The sequence below is a fragment of the Rhagoletis pomonella genome, unplaced genomic scaffold (assembly GCF_013731165.1).
Source record: "Rhagoletis pomonella isolate Grant_MI unplaced genomic scaffold, Rhpom_1.0 Rhpom_scaffold_00003, whole genome shotgun sequence".
NCBI classification, from domain to species: domain Eukaryota; kingdom Metazoa; phylum Arthropoda; class Insecta; order Diptera; family Tephritidae; genus Rhagoletis; species Rhagoletis pomonella.
In genome coordinates this window covers 86,848,107-86,868,355 of record NW_023458557.1, presented here as the reverse complement: position 1 = coordinate 86,868,355, position 20,249 = coordinate 86,848,107, and the positions used below count along the sequence as shown (strand labels likewise).

At 33.4% G+C, this 20,249-nt stretch overlaps 1 protein-coding gene across 4 annotated transcripts; it reads left to right on the top strand.

The window, feature by feature from the left end:
- The first annotated feature begins 1,646 nt into the window (after positions 1–1,646).
- Positions 1,647–18,894, top strand: LOC118735723 (CD63 antigen). 4 transcript variants are annotated; one of them, XM_036465653.1, is made up of 5 exons: positions 1,647–1,726; positions 12,710–12,820; positions 17,845–18,213; positions 18,312–18,542; positions 18,609–18,894. In XM_036465653.1, exons 2-5 carry the CDS (start codon positions 12,752–12,754, stop codon positions 18,684–18,686), a joined length of 747 nt encoding a protein of 248 aa, XP_036321546.1. In that variant the 5' UTR covers positions 1,647–1,726; positions 12,710–12,751; the 3' UTR covers positions 18,687–18,894. The 4 variants fall into 4 exon arrangements, with proteins under 4 accessions (XP_036321546.1, XP_036321543.1, XP_036321545.1 ...); XM_036465650.1 differs by lacking the exon at positions 1,647–1,726 and adding an exon at positions 12,542–12,637; XM_036465652.1 differs by lacking the exon at positions 1,647–1,726 and adding an exon at positions 12,557–12,610.
- Positions 18,895–20,249: the final 1,355 nt, after the last annotated feature.

The following is a 20,249-nucleotide window of genomic DNA, read 5'->3' as shown; positions in this document are numbered from 1 at the left end:
AGATAGATGCGCATTAGTTTAAAAATGTCATTCAAATTCGTTAAGTAGTTTTCGAGATAAGTGTTAAAAAATCTCGAATTTGTTTTATACTAACTTCAAAGGTGTCACAATGGCTTACTCAGGCTAAGTGTGGCTCTATGCTTTACATGCAAAAGCTAAATGCCTAGTCAGACGAAATACTTGGTGTGAGTTGGTAACCTAATCGTACGATAGACTAAATATTGCTCTTTGGGTCAATCGTGACCAACTTTTTTAAAACATTTTTCAATTAATTTACTATGTGTGGCTGCTAAGAATACTTTGTGCCAATAGATGCAAATCAAATATTGGCCGAATGTGTCAATCCTGTTATGCGGCCTTAACAGTAAGGTAATTCCAATTAATAAATATTTAGGTGTTATGATCACCGCGGTACTTCATGTATGCTAGAAATACTTAAAAAAAAATAATTTTAACTTTTGATCACTTAATGTGGCACAGTCAGATTATAAAAAAAAAAAATATTTCAACTAAGAATTCACTTTGGCGTCAAATACCAGTGGCTATTGGACATAAGGGCAAACGTCATTAAAAGTGTTCGTTCCTTAGTTAGAAAGTTAGTTAAAAAATAAGAGAAGAAACGATAGCAATAAAAATATTTAGTACATGGCAGCGTTAGAACTTCACTACGATCGTAGTAGATTTGCTACGATTTTTGATGAAAATTAGAAATTTACTACGCAACTCCGCTTCATACACGATCTACTTTGGTTTTCTTTCCCAAATAATAAACAGCACTTATTGCCGTATTGGAACTAAAAAAAATTGTTTTAGGGCAGTTTTTTCAAGTAGCTTTTAGAATTGTTGTGGCCTTCAAACACATTTTTCGCTAAAAAATACTACATGTTTTTTTTTTTTTTTAAGAGAAGAGGTCAAAGAGTGATTGGCTTCCAATTAGACTGTACGTATGTAATTTTTTAACTTTTGAAATTGTCTAAAAGGCTATTGTTATGCATTATTTTATTTAACTAAAAAAAGCAAATTATGACGAGCCAATAATAATGAAAAATATCTACTACGGAATTATATTTTCTGCTACGCTTTTTCACTTCATTTACTCCGATTTAGGCTTGCTGTAGTTCTAACCCTGGTACATAGTAGAAAAGCCGTACCGCGCCGCTCCTCTTCTGTTTGCATATCACTCATACGCTTGGCATACGTACAGTACCTGTGATTTTCATAATTTTGGAACAAAAAGCTAAGATAAATAAAAGTCTCACTTATCACACTTAACTAAAATAACAGATAAGCATTGATAACTACAGCGGGAAGTATGTCGAAACAATGTCGAGCATGACAAGTTGAGTTACTGTGGTAGAAAAAGCTTGTTCGCAAAGCTTTACAACAAAAACAACAAACTAAATACATATGTATGTACATACGAGTACAGTTATTCAATATCGCATGTGCACTTATCACGATAACAAACAAATTGTGCTCCTTTACCACGGCGATTTCGTAATTCATTTATTTCGCTCTATTTTAACTTTGTCACTGCATGCGCGCGCCCATCTAACCCTCCCACCATTGATAGTGGCCAAGTGAGCGGGCGCTCACCGGCAATTAGTTAAGCTAATGAAATAAAAAATTCCCCTTTCAGTTGTGTTTTAGTATTTATTATAGTTAAAACAGTGCTTGCGCGCGGAAAAAAATTATTCGGGAAATAATAGAATTTTCATAAGTAAAAGTGAGTTTAAATAAATATGTAGTGAGCATAACAGGTAGCGAGAGAAAGAGTGGGAGTGTGAGCGAAAAATTTAGAGAGAACGTTGACGCGTGTGCCAGGTGTGATTTTTTTTTAAGTGCTGAGTTTTTAATTTAAAAAGAAAATCGTTTTCATGGACTGCATTAAAGATTCATAAAGTCGAAAAATTACAGAATTTAAATTAGCAATTTTTTTTTAAATAAAATTTCATTAAAACACAAAAATCAATACACTAAAAATTGTGAAAAAATGTTTAGCACATGCCCACGCCGAATTAGTGCTTTTATTTTAAGCTAGAAAAATAAGTATTTGCATTATTTATTTGAAAAGTTTTCTTGCACTTCTATGTATGTATGTAAGTGTAACAAAAAATTTTTTAAGACAAATTTGTATTATAATAAAAAGTTATTAACACGTTAACAAATTGGCTCACTTATCAGAATGCTACAAAAATTATTTCACTACGTCGCACAGTGTTCTGTGAGTGGCAGAAAGTCGAAGATTTTAAATGTCTTGAAATGTGCAACTAAGTGGTTGGTAAGATTCCAGGCACGTCTACAAATACGGCTAAGATTGTTGTTCAGCATTCAAAGGACGAAGGAAGCCGATATTGAAGTATGAAAGGTATTTTTGTGTAAAAATTGGATTGCGCCTTTCACGGTAGCTGAGTGAGAAGTTTTTTTTGGATTTGCCTCTATCTTTAATACCAAGTTGAATAATGCACAAGAATTGCTATATAACGGATTTTAATCACGTTTCATAGTGCATAATTTCAGAGTTGCGAACATTTGTATGATTTCATGCAGTTTTCTGTGAGTTTCTAGAGAGTAAAAGTACCCTGCGGCGAGGGATGGCAAAAAATCAAATAATCGCTTCATTTACAAGCCAAGAAAAATTAATTACAATTAATTGCAATTATTGAGAAATAATCGAATAATCAAATTTTTAAAGGTACTTTTTACAGTGAGCATTTACATTTCTCCATAAAAAATTTCAAATTGTCTGGTTAATTAACTTTAAATAAAATAAAAGGAGTAATTTTAGCGCCGATAATTTTATTATTTAACCATTTTTGCAAAAACAAAAGTCTTCATAAGTATTTTGTTGTTAAGCGGTTGAGTTTCTTGGTGGTCGTAGCACGAGCTTTTAAAAAAAAGACGCTCAGAAGGCACCAACCAACTAACTGACAGCACTTTTTCGTAAGCCCGTAAAGTTTCGGGTAAGCGGTTTTCATATCCTCAATGGTAAATATCCTTTATAAACATCCTTTATAAACAACGAACATTTCACCTTTATACAAAAAAAATATTATGCAAACTAAAGCAAATGCGTATTTACTACATCGTTTGTAATAAAAATTAATAAACAAAGTTTATTTTTTTATATCTGAAATTTGTTACAGTCGTATCATATTTTTTAATGTATGTTATACCGATACCGTTTGAAAAAAAAATTCCGTTTAAGATTTTTTTTTGAATTTTTTTTGTAAAATTTCTTTAGCTTATAGATTTTAGATTAGGTTAACATATTAAAATAGAGTATCATGCCTATGGTTTAGAAAAACTTTTGTTATTAAAAAGTTTCTTATACAAAAAAAAAATACCTTTATTGGTAAACATCGCCTGTATGAATATTTCGGCATTATAATGGAGCTAAACAAAACACGTACTGCGCACAAGCTTAAAGAACACTTAAGACTGGTTTTCGCTAAGTCATATTTCTTCTAGCTATAGAAATTTTAAAGATCGTAATCTTTGCTTTCGATTTTGAAAAAAAAAAATCTGACTCGTATTTGCGATTTTTAACGTAACCGCATATACGGCATTGTTGGTATTTTTAAGGCATTTTTGAGGTTAAGTTTTCATGTTACGTATGTGTTAAAGTAAACCGATTACTCCCAAAATTTCTGGGTCATATAGCTGTATAGTATTAGTATTAGGGTTTAATGAGTGCTTCAATATAAATCGATCACGCCAATTTTTAGTTGTTTTTCTTGATTTACTTATGTCCATAAATGTTGCATACAGAAAATTTAAGTTCTACGCCGACTCCTTGTAAGTTTTTTCCAAAAAATCTCTGGGACTGTACCACTGTGCGCCGTGCGGTTAAAGGTGATTGGTACAACAAAAATGCTCTATAGACTCTAAACTATTAACAAAACACATTTTAGCTACTTTTCCCTCTCTTTAATCTCTCACAGATGGGACGCTTCAAAATGACAGATTCCCATATAAGCTGCCGCAAAAAGTAATAATCGTGATATGGTTTCACTGGAATTTTATATTTTGCCTGGAATACAAAAATTAAAAAAAAAAATATGTTTAGCTGGTGAATTTTTTTTTAATGTTAGATATTACTGGTTTTAAAAAATTTTGGTTTTTGTGGGGCTGGTGGGCGTACCAGTAAGCCGATTTTGATCATCTTTCAGATAAAAAATTTTCTGGTTAAAACTAAGCTAAAAACCACATTTCCTTAAAAGCGGATAACATTTACTATTTCCGCCTCTAGTGCAGTGGGTGTGGCAGTTTACCATTCTTTGCGATTTTTTAGATTCCTTCATTGCTAAGCACAAACACCACAGATTAAAAATAACAGCAAAATCGGAGCATAATTATTATCGTTTGCTTTCACGGCTTACGCAATAGGAATAGGTTTTCTTTAAGGTCACTAAAATCATATAAAAGTATATTTTATCTTCTTAAATGAAATTATCTTTCTTGCGGAAAACAAAATTATTTATTATCACTATTTGTTTAACATAAAGTGTATTTTGAATAACGTGATTTTTGTTTTGTATGTCAAGAGAGAATATGTATAAAAATTTTGCTTTCGCAGCTGTATAAATACATACGCCTCTGTAAAGAAATATATTCTTGAGTGCCACTGCAAGATAAGTATAAGTATAGTGTATGTAGATAAAAACAAAAGTGTATCTGCTTGCACTATCTGTGGCGTTAGACACAAAATTACTTACTCAACCAACAGTTTTTGTTCCAAATATTCATTAAAAATCTTTAGAAAATCACATTTTATTTTAAATGAAAAACTAAGCTTGAGAGATTACTGCGATACAAATAGATACGTATTTTGACTTTTTGAATGAAGTACATATCTGTGTTCGTATGGAAAAGTAGCTTATGTCGAAGGGCTGGATTTAGTATAAATCGGCATTCGCAGCATGCGATTGCGAATGACTCACAGGCACTGAGCCGTTGAACAACGTTTGGCAAATAAACGTGCCAGAAATAGTTCCGATACTAGCAAGTCAATATTCTTATTAAGTCTCATCGAAAAATTTCTTGTCGTTCAAAGAATAAAGGGAATGCCGCATTATACTAAAGCCAGCCTTTCGACATAAGCTACTTTTCCATACGAACACAGATATTTTACAGTGTGAAAATTGAGTAACCAAAATTTCTAGCATATTTAGGGCCTCTGCGAGCAATTCACTACCTAAGAGGTTTCAGACAGGGCGACTATCGTTCGTGTGTTGTCTCTAATCTGATGTTGGAAAAGATAACAAGATCCGCAATCCTGAACCCCTCAGGCAGACTTTTTTACAGTTGCTGGCATATCAAGAATGATAGAATACCAGATTGCGCCGATCAGAGAGGATTTTTGAGAATAACTTTTGTGTGACGTCACACTGGTGCAATTGCGAGAGAGAAATGCCAAAACGCGAGCAAGAATGGAAGAAGAAGAAAAAATGTTGCAAAGAAAACGTAAACAAGTAGCACAAGTGTGACGTCATGCGAACAACGATTCTGTCAAATTCGTTAAGAGAGGAATAGCGGTCCGAGATCGGCGCAACCTTTGTATTCTCTCAATCGTGCTGGCATATGCCGATGCCATCGACACCATCGCTAAAAACAAGGGCTACGTCTGTTCCGCCTTCTCAGAATTAGATAGAGAAGCAAAGCGCGTAGCGAATGAAAAACCATGCTGTCATCAGACAAGCAGTCAGTGACACGCGTCTTGGCATTCACATCAAAGCTGACAGCATTTCTTTAGGAACTAACATAACAGCGCAAAAATTGTCAGCCTTAAGATACAACGGAGAATCTTCTCTCTCGTCGTACAAAAATCATACTCATAATTCCCGTTATGGTATATGGCGCATAGGCATGGACAATGACAACATCCGATGTGAGGACCCTTTCAGTGTTCGTGAGAAAGATTCTGTGGAAGATTTATGTGCCTTTTCGCATTAGGGACGGCTAGCAGTAAAACGACATTGACATAGCTCAACGTATCAAAAGACGGTGGCTGCGCGGGCTGACCATGTCGAATGAATGGCTGCCAATTCTACAGCCCTGAAAGTATTCGATGCGGCACACGCTATTGGTAGCAGAGGGAGAGAAATTTATAGTCTATGCTAGAAAGATCAGGTAGAAAAAACTTGGTTTCACTTGCAATTTCCGACTGGCATGCTATATTGAACTTTACCAACAATTTCTTAGGCGGCAATACCGCTAATCAAGAAAATTAAGAATAGGCTGAACATGGAAAATATTGTAGTGTCTACCTAAGCTTAAGACCTTCCTGTCGGTAAAACCCATTTTAGATCAGGGATGTTGCGAAAATTTGCATTCGTTACGCGAGTGATTCGCATCATTTTACACATTCGCATTCGCATCATATGATACAAATGTTTTGCGAATGCGAATGTGTACATGGGCAGAGAGTCGACTCTATTAATGTTGAAATCGCTCTGAGTCTGTCTAACCAGGGTGCGGACAATAACCGGCTTTTAGCTTCAGGCACTAAACGGTTAAGTAGTATATGAAGCAACATTGATTGGCCTTCAGCAAGTACTGTTAAAAGTCTTATAAGCAACCTAGCAATAATTTTGGATTCCCCCAGTGAAAGCGAGGGCTCGGATGTAGAATCTGGAGACATTCAAAAATGTGAAATTAAAGCTCAATTGAAGGCCTATCTTAATGAAAAACTAGCTCATCTCGTTGAAAGTCCTCTCGATTGGTGGAAAACTAAACTAAAATATGTATGACAAATTGAGCCTTATATACGAGCCTCTAAGAAATCGCCTCATGAGAGAAAAGGCAGCAAAATTACTTTTTTTGAAATATAATATGCCCTTTTTAAGCACTCGTTCAATGTTCTAAAAATTTACAAAATTTTTAAGTAATAAAAACGATGACTTAATTTGTTTAAAGCTTTCTCAATGTTATTCCTAACATTCACATTCGCATTCGCACATTCGTATTCCGAAAATTCGCATTCGCGATTGGGAAAAATATGACATTCGAAACATCCCTATTTTAGATGTTCACTATAATGGACAAGAAGGACGTTTGTAGAATTATTGCACTTGTCGCAGTGTACTAAGGCTTAGGAGCTCACACTGCTAGAATCTGACGGAAACAGAAAGGTATCTGGCGTAGCTGTAACTACTATTACTTTGCGCCCCTGAGGACCTCAATGAAGTTTCTGAGTAGCGTAAAAACTGGGGATTAAAGCCAACGACTGTTGTGTTGATGTATTGTATACGAACATCGCTGGATGCGCCTTAATGCCTCGCTTTATGAAACCCGCCGACAAGACCTTGTGCCATCCACTGGAGGTGTTCCAAAGAAAATGTTCTTCAAGCACTACTTTTCTACAGAAATAAATCATCACTCAAACCAAGAAAAAGCCTTATGGTTTCATCAATTTCAATGATAAAGAAATATGAAAAACAAATTAGATTTTAGGATAGCTCTCGGATTCATTTGTATAGTTAAATGTGTATGTATGTATTTATATTAGGGAGGTTCAAAATAAGTAAAGTTAGAATTTTAATGCTCTCACTCCCTAGGATTGTTCTATATCGAAAGAATATACCCCTATTTTTTTATTTTGAAATCAAAAATATTCAGAGGTCGCTCAAAGCGCTTAAAGTTTTCCAAGTATTTTATACAGAAAAACAAAACAACTTTTCGTAGAAATGGTATAGAATTCCTGAAAATCAATATTTTTCGATCGGAAAACTTTAGTTCTCTTCAGAAGGCTTCCACGAACAATACCCAATTGTTTATTTAAAAAATTTTAACACGAAACATTTTTTATTTATCCCCCCATTATATTCTCTGGCATTTTCTGGGGGTTTTTGCGGACCTATAAAATATAGTTACTACACAAAAATTGTTTAATAAATAATTGGGTATTATATAGCATTTCTACGAAAATGGTTTTTTTCCCCATATTAAATACATTTGAGCGCTATGAGCGACCTCTAAATATTTTTTAATTTCGAAATAAAAAAATAAGGGTACATTTTTTCGGTATAGAACAATCCTGGGGAGTCAGAGCATAAAAATACGGACTTTACTTTTTCACGTGCATTTTTGGACCACCCTAATATACATACCATACAAATATTATTTTGACTACGCTGTTATTCCAGTCAGGCATTCGTCAGTAGTTCATCCCGGGTAGACAGGTCTTTCTCCGCTTGATCCTTCAATTGTTTTCGTCCTTGCTTTCGATGTCCACCCATGCGCCAGCAGCACAGGTAGATTAGATTAGCTTTAGAGAAGGGAGCATGTCACCTAGTTACCGCAACCAAAACTTTCTATTGTAATAAGGTCTCCTTTGATCCACGTAATGCCAAGAAACCTCGCGAGATCTTTTGGCGGAATGCCACCTAGGTTGCGTGTTTCTAGGGACGAGCTTCACAGTGGTACCGAATTTGGTCTGCAGTTTCCTGTTCTTCGTTGCACAACCTAGGCTGATCAGAGTTCACAACTCCTATGTTTAACAAGTGTTTCATTATTCTATAATGGCCAGTAAGAAAACCTGTTGCAATTCTTACTTAATGCCTACTGAGGGCAAGGAGTTATTCGGTTGTCCTTATTGTTGCATTCGGAATGAAGGACTTAGCCTGTCGGTTATCTTCCGTATTTGTCCAGTAATGATGCACTTCGTTTTTCATCCAGATATAGTACTTTCACCTAAATAACGGAGCTCCATGGCAGACCACTTAATGGTCCTAGGCCTATAAATCTCTGGGTAGCCCATTTTCTAGCAAGAATATGTGCCATTTCCTTGCCCACGACTCTACTGAGTCCCGGTACCCATATGAGGTATACCCGGTTACTGGAGGCGATAAGTATTAAATTCTAAATGCAATCTCACACCTGCTTTGAGCTGACTTCGCCTGCTATAAGAGCGAGGAGCGCCGCTCTGCTCTCGAAGTGTATGTAGATGTGTTTGTTGGCTGCTCCACTTTCGATATATTGCCTCAGATATAGTTAAATGGTGTGCACCTCGCAAACACCCTATATCGGAAAACTTTTCAAGACCTTCCTACTTCAGAATTTGATTCAAACACAGAAATCTCAGAATTCACGTCAAAAACGCCATATCTCAGCTGAAAATACAATGAATAGGAGAGAGTTATACAAAAATTTCAGCCGCTTTTCATTGCCCGTAAGTTTCCGGCCTGGATTGGCGCCAATTTCCGTGTGTACCCTTATGGAGCCGTTCTGAATACCGATCGCTTTCAAATAATACCGAAACACCTTAATTCGGCAAACTTCTTGACTTCCCTCGTTATCATTTATCTTATCGTATTTCATCAATTTAATTTTTCTATCGGTATACAAGTATTTTTGAAAATCATTCTATCACTTTGTCCAAGAACGTCATATTAAACAACAAAATAAATATCAAAAAATTATACAAATGTATGTATGTATATTAGGGCGGGTCAATTTGTATGGAATATTTTTTCGACTATGCGCGTATGTCACAGACGGACTCTACGTGTACCTCTTAGCAAATTTGCCGAAGAAACCATGGGCCTGAAATCAATTTGGAGTTTGCCAAATTGCGAAATCAGATTTCTTAGCATTTTGCTATAGTGTCGTAAATAAGTTTTGTATACTATAGGGGTTTTTTTTGGTGAGGAAGAATCCATTTCTGCACTTATCTCTTTCTTAAAACTTCCACCAGAGGGCGCAACACTGAGCATTTTCACATTTTCTTCGAAAAGAAGTTTCGCAAATCGGCAAACTCCAAATTGATTTTAGACCCATGGTTTCTTCCGCAATTTGAATAACACGCAGAATTCTCCCATTCTATACACGCATAGTAAAAACAGTTGACCCGCCCTAATATAGGTATAAGTACATTTATATTAGTCAATAGATAATTTCCTCTTGAAAAAAAATTATCTACTTATTTTTTTCCTCGAATGGTTTTTGCTTTCTAATCATACTTTCTAATCAGAGTTGGAAAAGGTAATTTTGCTAAATAAACAAATTATCTTCACTTAATTATTTTTCTTTTAATTTCGTATTACAACCATTTATCCGTTTGGGCTGAGGCCAATTGCCTTTCGTTGCTCAAGTGCAGATAGGTCTTCTGCACTGGTTCCTTCCATTTTGTTTTCGTGGGCGCCTATTGTTTTCATTGACAACACATGAAGGCGAGTCAAAAAATATTTTCACCGAATCCATTTTGGTTAACTTTTTATAATCTCTGCCAAAAAAATCATACCAGCAGGCGTGCATTTTTTTTTGCAATAAAATTGCACGCTAAATTTTAATGGAAGTACCTGAAGACAAGAATGAATGGTAATGATTAAATAGCACTATGTACTAAAAATTCAATTTTTATTGTCCTTGAACAGTTGGTTCAACATGAACACCTAAAGAGCAATAAAAATATGTATATATATGCATGTAAACACAGATGTGTGCAAGTTAATAAATTTTATCGATTGCTGTCCGTTATTCGCGGTGTCCTTCAAAATTGGTATCATGTTAGGATTTCATACTCGCCCCTGCTTCTTTGAACCACTGGGGACAGTTTCAATGTTGTTCATTTGGGTTTATGTACAAATGTTCATACATACATAAGGTTGTAAATATTTGTAAGCAAATGTGAGTTGATTGTAGGCAATCGATTTTCAAGTGCATGTACTTCGTTTGCACTGGTGACTAACATTGGCTGCCCTATGGTGTAATTTAATATGCACATTAGGGTGATCTTTAAAAGACATATAAACATCTAGATTTTTCTTTTATTTTGTTCTACGTACAAAATAAAGACATCCAGCAAAAATTAAAGAAAAATATTAGGGATTGAAAAAATTATTAATTTTTTAAGGACCAGTTTCCAGCTCTCAAGAAAAACGAAAAATTCATATAAAATTACGCACAAGAAATTGAAGGGAAATGTTGTTCTATCAAAATTTCTTATATCAGTTTGCTGCTCTCAAGAAAAAAATTCTCGTATATTTCTGTGTTCGTATGGAAAAGCAGCTTATGTCGAAAAGCTGGCTTTAGTATAAATGGGCATTCGCAGCATGCGATTGCGAATGACTCACTGGCGCTGAGCCGTTGAAGAACTTTTGGCAAATAAACGTGCAAGAAGTAGTTCCGATAGTAGCAAATCAATATTCTTATTAAGTCTCATCAAAAAAAATTCCTTGTCGTTTAAAAAATAAAGGGAATGCCGCATTATACTAAAGCCAGCCTTTCGACATAAGCTACTTTTCCATATGAACACAGATTTATTTCATCAAGAAAATTTACAGCAAAAGCAAAGTACTTTTGCAAGCAACAGAAATAATGAGAAATAGTTCTTGTGATTTTTCTTGAGAGCTGGATTCCAAGCTTTAATCGGAAATATGCAACCATATTTGACGCAGCGTATTAAAACTTATTCATTCACATTCTTAAAATGGCTGAGTTTTAACTGGCTAAAATCGAAATTTTGTAGAATTTTGGCGATTTAGTTTTCAAACCCTGATAGTGACTCCTAAAAAATTAAAAAAAAAGCCGTAACAGCTTCGATAAAAAAAAATCTAAAAAATCTGCGCTATTTGAAACTTACTATTTTACAAGAATTGAATGAGCTACATAACTTCGTACTCAAAATCTTTCTAAGAAATCTAATTAAAAAGCTCGAGATTTTTGGGAAATTTAATTTTTTCTTTTTAATATTGCACAAAGTTTTAAACTTGGATTTAGACGAGTTTCGTTGAAGAATGAACTATATTTTTATGAAAAATATAACTAAAATTAAATATAAAAAAAAAATTGAATTTATCAATTTGTAGTTCGGCTATAATTTTGCCGACCACTGTATATACCTATACTAAAAACGTAATACTTATTAAGGGTAGGGCTTCACTTTTCGCGAATTTCTCGAACTTTGCTTAAAAAATTCGAACTTTCAATGAAATTTTGTACCTCAGACGTTGAATAATCAATTTATTTGATATTGTGAACTATTAGGTAACTAAGTAGGAGGTAACTTACTGCATTGCAAAAATCCCCAAATCTATTTCACAAGTAATAACAATTGTATGAGTTGGTTTAAGGAAATAATATTCATAAGGCAAGCTTTTCTGTTTCACTCACTTTAACACATTTACAGCAACACTCAGTTATATAGCCCTTTCCTAGTGTCTAATCTAGTGGTATGCGATTAACTATTTTCAAATTATCATCCTTTTGGCTGAATAATGCAACAGATAGTAATAACGTCATAAAAATATGGTTATAATTTATTTCGCTACCAAATCCCAGTGCAGTAGCGTGTAAGAGTGTTAGAGAGAGGAAAGAGGGACAGAGTGTGAGAGAGCGATAACGTTAAAGCGCACTGCACACCTGTGCCTTATAGTAGTATCTCTTATCGATTGTGGGCTTATAAATATTGCCATTGAACTGCGATAAGGCTATTGATATACATACATACATACATAAATGATTTCTGCTTTGTTTCAAGTTAAAGAAAAAAGGTGTTTTCGTTTTTTTTTTGTCGATAAGCAAAAGAAAATAAATTTAGACTTAAATGAAATATGCCAAACTGGAGTTTTGTTAGTACACGGTATTAATGCGCGCGGTAAACTTGCACGTAAATAGCACACGCGTCAGCTCTAAAGTGATTAGTGATTTTCAAATAAACAAATATAAATTATAATAAATTTGTTGAATTAACATTTATATTTTGCAGCCCATCTCAAGTTGGAGGAGTATACATACGTAAACGACAAAAATGTCCCTTTTAACGGGTAGCGCAAATACAATCAAATATGTGCTCTTCGCATTCAATTTGGTGTTTATGGTAAGTTTGAAAAATATGCTAAAAGAATATATATTTAATTAAATATATAACAAAAATTATTTAATTATTGAAAAAAAAACTATACTTAATTATATAAAAACAGGAGTTCTAAGGCTTGATCGTGGATGAAACTAGATATTTTAAAATCCGCTAGCCTATTCCTTACTGTAAACTTCATTTTTGTAAAAACAAAAATATATGCGTTCAAAACAAGTACATTTCGACACCTAAGTGGAAGATCGACCTATTTCGGCAGCCAGTTCGAAAATGCCCTATGTCAGAAAACTTTTCAAGAACGCCCTATTTATGAATTTGGTTCAAAAACGCCCTATATCAAATGCAAATATATTGAAAACATGCTGATATAGGGCGTTTTCGAATTGGCTGGCGAGATAAGTAGGTTGATCTTCCACTCAGGTGTCGATATGTATGTACATAAGTATGCAAGTGTATATGTATGCGGGAAAGTTCTTACTTAGATACAAATATTTTCGCAATTTTCAAAGAAATAGACATTATCGGCCGTTACCTTGAAAAGAATAAAGAGAAGGGTAAAAATAAATTTAAACATTAAGCAAAATACATATGAGGATGAGGATAAAGTAAAGATAAAGGTAAAGGATGCAAGATTAAGATAAAGTAATAATAACCAAAAGATATACATAAAAAGAGAGAGCGAACTCACCGCTCATATACCCACCTCACGGAAATTAGCCACATCTAAACCCACCACACCTAAATTCACCACACCCAAACTCACCACACCACACATAAATTCTCCACTCCTAAATTTACCACACCCTTGTTTAACTAAAGTCACTACACCTAAAAGTACCGCACCTAAATTCACCACACTTCAGTACACCAAACCCAAACTAACGACACCTCGCCTGAACTCACAAGACCTCAACTCACCGCACCTGAGAAGAATAAGGACGAATATAAAGATAAAAAATGATGGATTAAGATAAATGTAATTTTAGCAAAGCCATGTCTAGTCGTTACGAAAGTAAGTAGTAAGGATTCCTTAAGTACGTCGTAAGGACTGGACATGTATTTGACAAGGGTTAGAGACATGAGACACTTAACAGTAGTAAGGGTTTGGTTTTTTGTTTTTAATTTTGAGTTGTGCCGTTATTACACAGGACCATCGGCATGTTGATACATAAGTATGTAACGTACCTATGATTCACTTCTAAAGTGTTACCCAGGTGTACTTACCTCTTGGCTATAAAAAAAACGTTAATTACTCATACGCCCAGGCCATCGCGAAAATTACCTACCTATTAGATAACCTTCTTATTGGATTTTTTTAATAAAAGGGTATTTTTCATTTACTATTATTATCACTACACTCTTATCCTAAAATATTTTAAATTGGTGAATCCTTCTCAAAACACTATTAATCACAAAAAACACAGCCGGAAGACAGAAGCGTCATACCCTTTTGAAAAATTTTAGTTTCACAAGGTTCAAAGTCTAATTACAACCACTTATCTAAACACACAAAAATATCTAATATATACCAATGCTGTATGCACTATTATCACTCGGACGCGAATAGCATTATGCACCACAGCAAATCACTTTATGCAAGAATAACAACATCTATTTATGGCCAATGCATTTGATAGCTTATCATGAAATTTCCTATCAGCAATAAAACGATCATAAAATGTATCTTATCACTGCTACAAAACAATGGCTAAGGCGTTATGTTACCTATGTATGTATCTATCATATATAATTTTCTGTTAGAAACTGCACTAAATGTTGAACTTTAAATTTGGGAAATATTTGTTGAAAATATTCTCTTAAGTATAAGCTAAAATTGTTTGCGAAGTTATTGGTAATGCGAATTAATAAAGTTCAGTGATGAATAAAACAATTATCTTTAAATTGTCATCATTCGTATCCGTCAAATAAAACTATTTGCTATTCGGAAGCCATGGAAATACGAAACGTCCCTCTTTCATGGTAAATCGACTAAGCGAGTTTCACTGACTGATTTGACGCACACACAGCCTATGATCTGGATTAACTTATAAAATAATTTTTGAGAAGAGTTGCCATCTTTTTCAAAAGTTTAACCCAATTAATTAATAATTTAAATAAAATTTCGAAAATATTTTTGAATAGGGTTGCCACCTATTGAAAAAGATAAAATCAATTTAATTATCAAGTTAAATCAAATATTTTCATATGGGAGGTTTAAGGGAACTTTGGTTCAAAAATATTTCTGAAGAGAGTGTTGCCGCCTGTATATACATAAATTGAAAATCAATTTAACTTTCAAAATAAAATAAATGTTTAAATATGGGCATCAGATGAGGTAAGTTCAAGAAAGCTTTATTTTGAGAATATTTTGTAAGAGGGTTGCCAGCTGCTCAATATTATAAAATAAATTTAATTAATAAGTTAATTGAAATCTTTGATATATGCAGGTGGAACCTGGAAAAAGTTAAATAATGCGCTTTTTTTAAGAGAGTTGCTACCTGTTTCTAAATTCAGAATAAATTTAATTAACAAGTTAAGTACTTTAATTTGGGAGAGGTTTAAAAAAGCTGTATCTTGGAAATATGTTTGAACAGTGCTGCTACCTTTTCAAAAAGATAAGATCAATTTAATTGCACAGTTAAATCAAATATTTTATCATGGGTGTCTATCCAGAGAATTTTAAGAAAGCAAGAAACTCCAGAGCATAATTCTTTTTAGAACATTCAGCGTAACAGATTGAGGTACAGCTGTAATATTTTATAGCATAACTTTAAAACGTATATGACGCGGGCGAGGCCGCGGGAAAAGGTTAGTGTAAATATATAACTTCAAGAGCAGAATACCTTGAACACCCTTTCCTCACCCAAAGGCTGAGTTATCTATAGCACACCTGCATTTATGGGTAAAGTACAAATAAACCATGTTATCAATATTTACATATGTGTGTACCTATTATTATTTTTTTTTTATTATTATTTTTGTAATTAACAAAAGAATTTCTTAATTGATATTTTTACATTAACGGTAATTGTAGGTATTTTGATTTTTAAGAGTTAACTGTAGTACAAAAAGTAATATGATAAAAAAAATGATGTGAAATGGCATGGACTGTAAAGTCGATAATTAAATCGATAAACTTACAAATTTTTTACCGATTATTACAACATACTTCCTCAAAGTTATTAATAGATCTATTGGCAATTATTAATAAAAGTATCGATAACATGTTTGAACCTTTAACATAAATAACGGTAGCCATAAATATATCGATAAAATAAATAAATATATCGAGAAAGGAATCAAAAATATGTGCAATCCAATTCAGACGTCAGAATAACGCGCTATTCTCAAGTGGCCAATTGAATACCGGGAACTCTTCTATAGTGAGACTCCCATTCCTATGGCATTGGCTGCTTCGACGCAGCCTCTCCAGAGATTTTCCAACAACTTCCATCTTTCCTCGTATACTATTTTTTTAGTGATTCTAGCGAAAATAATTCAAAACGCGTTACAGACCCAAAGCGCGCATAAGTAGTGCGTAGATCTGATTCCATGGAGATGATGAACCCAATGTCGCCTCGCCTGGTCGGCATATTGACGCAAAGAAAGATGATGTGATGAAAGCGTATCCCTAAGAATGCGCAACTCAATTAATATTTTCAGATTACCGCATAAAGGACATCATGTTAATATACCTGAAGCTTCTCGGGCTTTATTAGTCATCCCTTCCAACAGGCAAGTGGTGGAGAGCTCGTCCACCTTTAATATAGTCATAGCTAAGGAAAAATTTAATTTAAATGTGAAAGTTAACGAGTTAGTGAGTGTATGAGTTAGTGATTGGTTGGAAAATATTTTTTGAGCGGGTTGTCACTTGTTAAGTATTTCAAAAAGAGTTTAACTAATAAGTTAATTAAAATATTTATATACAAGATAGGTTGAAACCCCGTATTTCGAAAATATTGTCGAAGAGAGTTGCCACTTGTTTAAACATTTAATGTAAATCTGATTTTCAAGCAAAATTTAATATTTTAATATAGATATGGGCTTAAGTCAGCTTTATTTCTAAACCAATTTTGAAAAGAGTTGCCACCAGTTAAAGATCCAGTTCAATTTAAACAGAGGTTAGATGAAGCATTACGGTACGGATATATATGATAATCGCAGGCATATTTATCAATGTCATCAGATCTGCAGCGTTCGTTTTATTTATTTTTTTTTTTTAACGGAGTTGCCAACTGTTAACCAATTAATTTCAAATTATTTATTAAGTAGGTTTAAGAAGGTTGTAGTTTGAAAATAATTTGAAGAGCGTTGCCACCTGTGCGAAAAGTCGAATTAAATTAAATTTAATTATACAGAAGTTACATAGGTGAAACGAAAAAAGTACAGAAGGCTTTAGTTTGAATATGTTTCTTAAGAGTGTTACCACCCTTTTGAAAAGTCAATTTAAAAAATTAAACGGAAGTCGTAAGGAATATTTCAATATTGGTGTTAAACCAAAAAGTTTTAAGAAGGCTTTAATTTAAAAGCATTGTTGACGAGGGTTACCACCTACTAATAATAATAATATAATGAGCAGAGAGAGCTTTTGCTCTGCAAGCACCTATACACAATGTATAGAAAGCTTAAAGAGCCCATCGCCGATTTAGACATACATATGTACAAAAAAAAAAAACTTTGTTTCGAAAATATTTTGGCAAAAGTTTCCCTTCTTTTTGAAAAATCGAATACATTTTAATGAACAGTTTTAAATAGAACTCGAAAATGAAGCAATTGCAGGAGAGATAAAAAGTTGTTGATAATATTTGCACTCTTAGGGCCATTTTCTTAAGTAGGTTTTAAAATTAATCAGCCTTCTAAACACAAATTTTGTTCCGAAATAATGTGTTTGAAGGACAGATAAATTTTAAATTCCACTTAAGAAAACAACACCTTAAACTATAAATTTTCTAAAAATATTTAAGTAGTTTTAATAAGTATAAAAAATTATTTTCCACTTTTCATTTTATCTTTCAACAATTTTGCAGATCACTGGCATCATTCTTATCGCTGTAGGCGTGGGCGTGGCAGCCGTATTCACTGGCTATGACATATGGCTCGTCTCTAAATTCTTCTCAATACCAACCTTCCTTATCGTAATCGGCGTCTTCGTCATTTTCATCTCATTCTTCGGCTGCTGGGGTGCACTCAAAGAAAATTACATTCTAATTCTTATATTTTCCATATTACTGGGCTTGATTTTCATTCTCGAATTGGCAGCAGGAATTAGTGGTTACGTATTACGTTCGGATGCTTCAAATCTAATTGAAACAAGTTTGAATGATTCACTTAAATCATACAATAGAAAAGATCCCACAAATTCCTACACAATTACATGGGATTATGCGCAAAGAGCTGTAAGTACAATACAAAAAAAAAAAAAAAAAAAAAACTTCCTTATTCTAGCTCTTATAATAAATAAAAATTTGTTTATTAATATTTAACAATCAATTAGTTCGGCTGTTGCGGCGTTAAGAACTATACAGATTGGACGGATATATACGATGGTGAAATGCCGCTTTCTTGCTGTGACATCCCCGATGGCATTGTCGGCGCATTCAATTGCTCATCCGCAACTGAAAACAAATATCGCCATTCCACTGGTTGTTTGAGTGGATTCTCGACTTTTATAGAAGCACACGCTGTTAGCTTGGGCGCATGCGGTATTGTGCTTGCCATCATTCAGGTTAGTTATCGAATTAAACGTTTAAGAATTTTAAATTTATAATACATATTTTTTTTCTCTCTACAGTTCTTCGGGGTGATCTTTGCCTGTTACATTGCCCGTGAGATAAGGATTCGTAATGGCATAACGAGTATATTTGGTTGAATGAATCACACGTATCACTCAACAGTGTGCGCAAAAAAGTTGCGCCTTTCATAATATAGTTTTGTTTAAAAAATTTATCACTTACATTTATGTACGTCCATATGTAGCTTATGTATTTATGAAAACTGGCTTTTTTGCTATTAAAAATAGCTAATACATTGTACTTGGCATTATTAAATAATAAAAAAATAAAAGTTAGTTAATTGAAGGTCGGTTGAAAGTTATGAAAGTCAATTTGAGAAAATACAAGTTTGTCGGTAGAGGAGTAAGAGTAAGACTGAAGATGACCTAGACATTATCATATCACTTACATATGCATTTCGATAGACCCGGGCAACTTCATCTCAACTGGTGGATAGATACATTTTTCGTAACTCGACAAATGCACATTACTGAAAAATTGGTAATTTAAAGACTGAATATAAATTTTGACTACTTAAAATGTAGAAATAATATTTGCTTTAAGAACTCGATATAAATGTTTGTTAATTCAAACACATTGAGATAATTTTTTACTGAATTAAAAATTGGACATATACTTAGGTTACTTAGAAATATACATATATGTACATACTTTTTTGGTAATTTATAAATTGAATATAAGTTTTTGGTTACTTAAATAATGGGCATCATTTTTTGGTAGTTTAAAAACTTATTATAAATTTTGTATAACTTTAAAATAGAACATTATATTTCGCCAATTTAAAATCTGGAAATTTATCAAGTTATCGATATTTATTGCATTTGCAATATTTATGGAGTTAGCGATATTTAGCGAGTTATCGTAATGCGTCGAGCTCTTTGATCTTATCGAATTATCGATATTTATTAATTTACTGAAAATTGTTCATTTATCGAATCGAAGTTTTTGAAATTTTCAAAACATACCGAGTTATCGATATTTCAAGGTTATATAAATTGCTTGAGTTATCAGTGTTTATCGAATTTTACCGTGCTACCAGAGACATTGGTCGATAGCTTTCAAAAAATATGTAGCTATTAAAATTAACCAAGCTATCGATATTTATAGAGGTATCCAAAATTTATCGAGCTATTGATTTTTATCAGGATATGTACATTTTGGAGTTATCCAAATTTATCAAGCCCAAAAATACACAGGTATTGAAATTTATCGAAATTAGTCGAATTGAAGGGATTTTAGTGTTTTTGAAACTTATTGAATTATCGATATGTATTAAATTATCGAAGTTTATAGACAAACTGGAATGTATCGCGTACATTCCAAGTCCTGCCAAAGACCTTTAAAGATATAAAAAAAGTAAGTGCGCCTGGGCCACACTGCAGAAGTGAAACTTACGTTACTTATCTATCTATACATACACACGTGTGCTTTTGCTTAAGGTTATATTTTTTCGTTTTTTTTCTATCAATGTAGACCCCTACCTCTACCACTGTTCGTTTTATTCTGTTTTTCCGTTATCTTCATTTTTATCTTTATACTCTATCGAAAACAAAATCGATTATAACGTCCATCAACATATCGATAACAAAATCGATGACAAATTCGATAAAAATTTCAGTAGCAACATCGATAATACCATT